Source organism: Sinocyclocheilus rhinocerous, unplaced genomic scaffold (assembly GCF_001515625.1).
Source record: "Sinocyclocheilus rhinocerous isolate Xijiao unplaced genomic scaffold, SAMN03320098_v1.1 scaffold1648, whole genome shotgun sequence".
Taxonomy (NCBI): Eukaryota; Metazoa; Chordata; class Actinopteri; order Cypriniformes; family Cyprinidae; genus Sinocyclocheilus; species Sinocyclocheilus rhinocerous.
Window position 1 is genome coordinate 368,980 of NW_015647958.1, and position 8,636 is coordinate 377,615.

The window sequence follows — 8,636 nt, forward strand, 5'->3', positions numbered from 1 at the left end:
TTTCAGTCATGTTTGTTTTCACTGCTGACAACTGAGGCTTATAGTTTTCCCCTAGCATCTATTTTTAGATCAGTTTTAAGAACAAGGATCAGACATCTGTACCATACCAAGAGATCTAACATAAAAATGGAACTGAATGCTGAATATTTATCATAACTGGAAAATGAACAAATATCATGCATTTCACTTATACAGTATTTGTGTTTACAGCTAAAAGAAACTCTGGACCCTGCTCTGGAGCCCATTCTTCTGAAGCAGACTTTTGTTTTAGGTGGCAGAACGTTGATCCGACTTGGAGATTCTGACATTGACTATGATAAAAACTTCCGATTCTACATGACCACCAAAATGGCCAATCCCCACTACCTCCCAGAGGTATGTGTGTGAGTCTGAGCAAATGAAACAGAAAACAAGATAAAAATACATACAATTATATTTACAAGAAAACAAACAAAAAAAGCACCATCATATTATATAAACATTTATTGTTTTCAATTTTTCATTTTATGTAAAATATTAATATTTTAATTAATTGTTGTGGTTATCTTTATTTATCTTTTATTGGCTATATTCTCTAGTTTGTGTATCAGTGTAGTATAAGTTGTGTTCAGCAGTGGTTAGTACAAGTGCTTGGTGATTTGTCAGATTTCCTAAAAGGCTAATCATGGGAGCCCTTTTAGCAGGAGCATCTGTAACCTTAACAGCCTAATTGTTTGGTGTTTTAAGATCAACACTCTTTACGATTATGTCTGCGTACAAAAAGCATGGCAATATTTCATCAGCAAAGAAAATTTCTGAGAAAAAAAAAAACTGAAAGTTAATCAAAGGCACCATCAAACACTTAGAAGGATTGTGTCCAAACAACACAAAATTACTGCAGCAGAAGTGACAGCAAACCTCAATATTCACCCTGAAGACCATGTTTTCACAAAAACCAAAAACAGAGAACTTCACAAATCCAACATCCATGAAAGAGCTGCAATTGCTAAAACTTTAATCACAGACACCAGTGCTAAAATGCGAAAAGATAAAGTCATGATCATGAAACCTGGACAGTTGGAGCACCAAGATAAACTTCGATATCTGCCCTGGCCTTGTCAAATCACCTGAATTGAATAATATCAAGCCACTGTGGGCAGTTCTTAAAGTAGAGTGAGAAACAGATTCCCATCTCCAATATCTCTGAAGCAAGTTGCAGATGTTCTGATATACAGCATTCTACTGGAGACTATTCAAAAGTTTGCATATTAATCTATTCTGAGAAGGTTGGAGGCTGTATTAAAAGCAAATTGTGGTAGAAAGAAATATCATCCATTTCCTAGGTGTTCACATTACTTTTTCCAACCCCAGTATGTGACTGATAATTCATTCTTCCCTGCAAATGTCTGACCCCCGCAGTCTTTTTGTTACATGTAATTACTGTCAGTGTTTCATTAGCAGCTCATTGTTAATTTATCCTCTCAGACTATTGTGCAAATGGCAGGGGGGATTTTAGAAAGCATTCTGGAGTCAAGGTTGACACCTGTTTAAGGTCAACTAGATTTGACACTGTAGCAAACTGGACACGGCTGGCACCAGCCCTTCACATATCTGTTGTGGCACCACCTTGTGCACCAATCCCTCCCTGGCTCCACGCCATATCAACTCTAGCTGCAAAATTCTGGGGTGGATGCGGATCAGCGCCCACCTGCAAAGAGACAATGCCCTAGCAATCATAACAGACAAGGCCACGGGCAATAGCGCTTTCAGCAGGCAGAGAGCACACCGCCAGATACGGTTGCCTGTCAAATGGGGATGTGCCGTTGTAAGCTCCAGCATTAGAGACAGGACAGACCTGTCATTTCAGCTTATATGAAGAGAGATGAGCTGTGCTGACGGACCAGTCTGGACTCAAGAAACATTCTCACAGACAGACAGCAAATACAAAGCACATAGGGCCAATCAAAGCACAAAGTGTGCCTCTAGAGGATTTTAAGAGAGGAAAGGTAGCATCTCAGGGAATACATTTAGCAGATAATGCCAATCATTATTTACATGCCCCTAAAGAATACATGTTTATGCTATTTAGAATTACAGGTCAATTTTGTTCTTAATAATTCAAATTTGAATGATTTTCTGCCTTTCTCAGAGCCACCAGTGTTATCTTGTTAATGTCTAAATAATGACAAGGTGGATAAAACCAGAACAAGTTATTTATGTAGCTTGCTTTCAATTAATGTTGATACTGTACAAAGTTATGGTATGACCCTTTTAAGCTACACATCCATAATTGTTTTGTGACTTATTTGTGTCAGGTGTGCATCAAAGTGACCGTCATCAACTTCACTGTTACCAAGTCTGGACTGGAAGATCAAATCCTCAGGTAATCCCGTGCTTTGAATATTCAGATTCAATTTAAAAACAAAAAGCACATGAGACACATGATGTTAAGTTTTAAACTTTTTAAAATCTGCTATAAAGAAAAACTTAAAGTTAACATTTTGGCTGTGCTGAAAATCTTATCTTTTACCTAATTTGATGTGTCCAGTCAAAAATGCTTGTAAATCTCTCACGATGTTATATTGTAAACAAATCTTGGATTCAATCTTTTTGTCAAGTCTTTTTTTGTTTCAATTATCACAGGTTTTGTATTTCTTTTTGAAATTGTTTGGTCATAGGCCTCATTGATCTGAGCTTATGAACCTTTTTGAGTGAAGAAAGCATTATTTGTGGATAATTTTGTCAATGTTCACTCAAAAACATAAGGCACATAATACTGAATCCAATATTTGTTAATAATATTGCAAATTGAGAAATTTATAAGCAATTTTTTGTAGGCCGTTCAATTTTGTAACAAGGTGGGAAGTTATAAAGTCAGTATGTTTTAGTCCAATGCAATAACTTGCAATTTTAGGAAAAAGGAAATTTAAGTCCTCCAGAGGTCTAAAATATTCACCTAGGAGACAGTAGCTGAATCAGAGGTGTTTATTTTTCTAAAAGCAAGGAGTGATGGAATAATGCAGTTGCATAAGAGTTGTAGGTTTCTGTCTTTGCTTTTTATATCATGGTAAATGTATATGAAAACCATTACTCCCTGGCTCAAATCCTACATTGTTATAGACTTTATTATTGCTGTATTTCTCATCTGTTCATCTATTGTCTGAACTACAGACACATGTTTAAGAAATACACTTTCACTTTTTACTACCACCCATCGTAGGTGGTCCAGTCACAGCTGGTCAACAAAGACACATTACTATTTACAACTGGTATTAACATGCATCATATGCAAACATATTTCATTACACAAGTTGACATAAGACATAATGTTGTCTAACATTAAATATTATTTGATATTTATGATGATTATTTGTTTAAATGATATACCTCTTACCAATTACCACTGTGTAAAATTTTGATTGACATGTTTTGATTGTTTAATTTTGTCTATACCCAGTGATGTAGTTCGTCTGGAGCGTCCTGACTTGGAAGAACAGAGAAACCAGCTGATAGTTCGCATCAATGCAGACCGGAACCAGTTAAAAGCCATTGAGGACCGAATTCTCAAACTGCTCTTTACCTCCGAGGGCAACATCCTCGACAATGAGGAGCTTGTACAAACATTACAAGAGTCAAAGGTCAGTGGTTTGGGGTCAGAAGTTTAAAGAGAGGGCATAGTTATGAGTTTTTTACTGATCTATAGTAGTTTTAGTGTGAAGACAGTACTTAAATACTTAGTGAGCAGAGTAATAGACATCAGTAGGCCAATAATTATATATAAAAGCAGCTGAAGATGTTATTTTAACCTTTGTTTACCCTAAAGCAATATTAATTCATACACTACCGTTCAGTTTGGGGTTTGAAGTCTCTTATGCTCACCAAGGTTACATTTATTTGATGAAAATACTGTAAAAACTGTAATATTGTGAAATATTATTACAATGTAAAATACTGTTTAATAAACAATTTTTTACTTTAATTTCTTAAAATATATCTTGTTTCAAAGGTGAATTTTCAGCAGCCATTTGGTGCTCAAGAAACATTTTGATTGAAAACGGTTGAGATATTTTTGTGGAAACCATGATTCTTTGATATATAAATGCAGTTCAAAAGAACAACATTTATTTTTCTTCACTGTCACTTTTGATCAATTTAATGCGTCCTTGCTGAATAAAAGTATTAATTTCTGTCAAAAAGCCAATTTTATTGACCCCAAACTTTTGAACTGCAAGTTAAATCCACCAACATTCACTTCAAAAAAAAATCTTGGAAAGGAATCTAACAAAATTGAAGTTAGCTCTGAAATGGACTTGCATCATTTGTTTGCAGAAGCCACTTTGTTTGATAATTTATGTAATTCAATGACATTTATTTATTTTAAGTGTCCAGGCGCTTTTCGTTGCCACTGTTTATCTAATAATTGTCATTAAACCTTTTTTCCGCTATGCTAATGACTGCTGCATATAAAAAGGAGAGGTTTACTTCACAAACAATGCAAATGTCACAGTCAACTAAAAAGATTATGTGAACATTTGGGAATGAGGGCTGACACATTTTAATTTTTTCTTCTGAGGATTTGTTTTAGGATTTGGAAATGGAAAAACAAATGTCATGTTTCCTCTTGTGTCACTATCACAAGCAATTCAACATGAGCATTTTACCATATTTTTGAATAATTTCTGTAAAATTCTATAATGTGAAACTATAGAAAAAAGTACTCCTCTAGATTTATAGTACAGTACAGTTGTGCCAGCATTTGTAATGCTGCCTTGATCTGCATAATTTCTTTAGTGAATCAGGTGCAAAACCAGCATAGATGCCGCTTACTAATAAATGGCGCTTTCACTCGGCACAATAAATTTTTAGCAAATTCCCCTGACATAGTGTGTTTGTGCCAAATTTGAGCAAGCAGAAGAATCAGAGGCACAGATTGCACATCACTGTCCACCTTCCGCCTCCAACAGAGAGTAATGAAAGGCTGAATGGGAGGTACAGATAGATTGATAGATGAACGAAAGGTTGGGCCGGCAATGAACGAAGTATCCATCTTAAAGGCAAAAACAGCTCTGTCTCCGTCTGACACCTCTGCTACAGTTTCATGTATCTTTGCGACACTGATACTGCTGTCAATGTGGACGGCTTTATAGCTCCTTTCGCATTTTAAGATGCTTTATAAACACATCAAGCTGTTGAATCATTACGTTTGTCTCTGTTTGGAGTATAACACTTACATTTGACATCAAGCAGATCTGCTGACAATTTATCCTATTTTCTCTTGCACAGGTAACATCTCAGGCCATTAAATCTCGGCTGGTGGAGGCGGAGACGACAGAGGAGATGATCAACGCAGCCAGAGAGAAGTATCGCCCTGTTGCCACACGTGGCTCCATCATTTACTTTGTCATTGCCAGCCTGTCTGAGATTGACCCCATGTACCAGTTCTCCCTAAAGTACTTTAAACAGGTAATTTCAATCTAGAGCAGACATTTTAGAATATTATTTCAGGATGTAATGTAAAAAAATGATTGATTAATTAATTAATTAAAAAAATAAAAAAATAATTTATTTAGAAATGTGTATGTAACAGTATGTATTTATATGTATGTATAGTTGTATGATTCAAAGTGACTTTCAGTGCGTTTAAGGTATACATTTTGTCAATTCACGCATTCACTGAGAATTTTCCTGAATGTCTTTGCAGTTGTTCAACAACACTATTGAGTCATCAGAGAAGCACAGAGATCTGAGCATGAGACTACAGATCCTGTTGGATCAGACTTTGCTGAGCGCCTACAAGAACGTGTCTCGTGGCCTTTTTGAGCAGCACAAGGCCATCTACAGCTTCATGCTGTGCGTGGAGATCATGATGCAGAGGGGAGAGATCTCCCAGCAGGAGTGGCAGTATTTTCTGCGAGGAGCTGGAGGCATGGAGAAGGTCAGGGATGTTGAAAGGGCATATGTGATAACAGAGAAAGAAAGAACACCTGTGTGTGTGTGTGTGTGTGTGTGTGTGTGTGTGTAGTGAGTACTTATGTATGTGAGTCCTTATTCTGATTCTATAGAAGGCAGTTATTCTTCTACAAGTCTTGAATGGGATTTAATTGTGTTAATTGTTAGATTGTAGAGCTGTTTTCTAATTTTTCCCTTTCCTCAGGGGCCTGCAGTCTCTGCCCCCATTAAAAAGGCATCTCTCTAATGCCCCACGCTGTTATATTGTTTTAGTGTGCGTTGAAGCAATATGTTTTTGTGTGTATTTCAGTAAACTGAGTACAGTTCTGTTCTGTTGCTAAGGAAAGCATCTCTGTTGCTATTGCTCATGGGTAACCCTAAGTATTAAACTTGATTCCAGTACCATTAGGGGCATGAATGAAACTCAAATAGTGTGGCTTGTTGAGAAGATGTGTGGATTGTATTTGCACTTTCACTCCAGTGTGTCTCCTGCACAAAATGTGAATCACCATTTACATATTACATGAGAGGTTGTATTAAGTAAAACATTTCTCATTTACCAAATTTTATAAACCTTGACGGATATTTTTTGTGTTCCCTTATTTATGAACCTCTCGTTATAGGATGTTAATATGGTTTAGAAATTAAGGAAAAGAGGGAAATTCTCTGGGGAGAGAAATAATAGAAGAAAAGATTCCAAGTGTAATAATCCAATATGCTGTCCATCATGCTTGTAACTAATTTACTTCTGATGGTTTTATATTTCAGTCTACTCCAATGTTTGTCAACATTTTTGTACTAAAATCAATTATGACTTGTTGCTTGATCAAAGTCCCTAATCTCAATTCATGCTCTTTGATGGCTTCTGACATGTATCAGTATGATGAAATATTACTTATGCAACCTTATGCACAAACACACACACACACATTTTCCTGCTTCCCTCTGCAGGAATTGCCAGAAAAGCCAGAAGTGCCATGGTTGTCTGATTTTGCCTGGGAGACTTGTTGTAATCTAGAAGACCGACTACCATGCTTTAATGGCATTAAAAAGGAGATCATATCCACACCTATATCTGTCAAACTGGGTATATTCTTCCTGCTTCATTAAAACATCACTGGCTCATACTTACACTGTTTCTTGAAAAGCATCAATTACAAAATGGAAATCGTACAGTAATTCTTATCTTAATGCTATTTTTCCTTGTCTCTTTTTCTCAGGACAACTAGAGGTAACAATAAACCCTGAACAGTGGGATGGGTATGTTACTGACCTTCCTCCTTTCTCAGAAGACATACCCTCTGAGAAACAGCCACAGGTCAGAGGTCACTGGAATCAGCGACTTGGGGCCTTCCAGAAACTTATTCTCATCAAGAGTTTTATGGAGGAGAAGGTAAAAAAGAAAGAAAGAAAGAAAGAAAGATTGACTTACTATGTAAGACTGTTTCCGCCAGAATTATTATCTCACTATTCTGACTTTATTTCTTGCAATTCCGAGTTTATTCTGAGATAAATTCACTGATTCTCAGATTAATTCAAACTATTTTGAGTTAACATCTCACAGCTCTGACTTTTCAGCTGAATAAAAGTAGTATTTAAAAACAAAATGAATTAATAAATGAATTAATAAATACAGTAAAAAAAAATCTTACTGACACCAAACTTTCAGATGATGTTGTATTGTTCCTGTATTGTGCTTAATAGCAGACCAGCATATATGCTTTGATATTAATAAGCTGTGATTTGTCTGTGTGTATATGTGTTACAGTTCCTGTGTGTGTCAAGTAAGTCTGCTTGAGTTATGTATCGTTATCAGCTGGTATAGCTTCATTGAAATGTATTTCAAGTCTATTACTCTGTGTGTTTTCAGGTTGTGTTTGCAGTGACTGAGTTTGTTATCATTAGTTTGGGACAACAATTTGTGGAGAATCCCCCAGTGGATCTTGCAACCCTGTATGCAGACATGTCTCCTTCCATTCCCCTGGTCTTTATTCTAAGCACAGGCTCAGATCCAATGGGAGCATTCCAGCGGTTTGCCAATGAGAGAGGATACCAAGATAGGTACTTGTACATGCACTGTGACATTCATACACCGTTTACTCACTCACTTCCCAAGTGTCACTCCCAGTTAAGTGACACATGTAAGTACATACATACATGATTGAATACTCAGAGTGTTGTACATTAACTTCTGCTGAATATATTGATTCATATTGAATGTGTGATACATGTTTCAGATAGCTTACAAACAGATCTCCTAAAAATAAAAATAAACTTTAGTATGTTATATATATGAAGAGGGTTTATTTGCTGCCCTGGTTCTCCTGCAAGAAAGGCTTCCAAAGAAAGGGAACCGCGGGGACCCGACCAGATTTTTTGCGCCGCGGGATTAAATTCCCGAATAAAACGTGGTCGGTAACTTTGGTGTAGTTTGAACGGGAGGGGGCGGTCTAACAATATCCCGTTCCCGACGTCCATTCAGAACAGCATATCTGCGCTTTATTCTTATTGACCACCGGTACAGCCTGCACTCAGACTGTTATGCACGTGCTGCACGCCTGCTTTCGTCACACGTTTTATTTGCGGGGTCTGTGCGCAGCATGTGCATAACGATGCTCAGAGCAGGCTGTACCGGTGGTAAATATACGGCCCTAAGACAGAACAGGCAGGTTGTCGATGAGTGACAGAGCAGAATAAGGATGGAGCAA

The 8,636-nt window shown here is 36.9% G+C and overlaps 1 protein-coding gene across 1 annotated transcript in view; it reads left to right on the top strand.

The window, feature by feature from the left end:
- dnah6 (dynein, axonemal, heavy chain 6) overlaps positions 1–8,636 on the top strand; it is a 76,091-nt gene that overhangs the window by 54,378 nt on the left and 13,077 nt on the right. The window contains exons 58-65 of the mRNA XM_016513935.1: positions 211–375; positions 2,295–2,362; positions 3,437–3,617; positions 5,263–5,442; positions 5,681–5,914; positions 6,880–7,015; positions 7,149–7,321; positions 7,799–7,989. Of these exons, the coding sequence (XP_016369421.1) occupies positions 211–375; positions 2,295–2,362; positions 3,437–3,617; positions 5,263–5,442; positions 5,681–5,914; positions 6,880–7,015; positions 7,149–7,321; positions 7,799–7,989 (1,328 nt within the window). The remainder of the gene's footprint in view (positions 1–210; positions 376–2,294; positions 2,363–3,436; positions 3,618–5,262; positions 5,443–5,680; positions 5,915–6,879; positions 7,016–7,148; positions 7,322–7,798; positions 7,990–8,636) is intronic.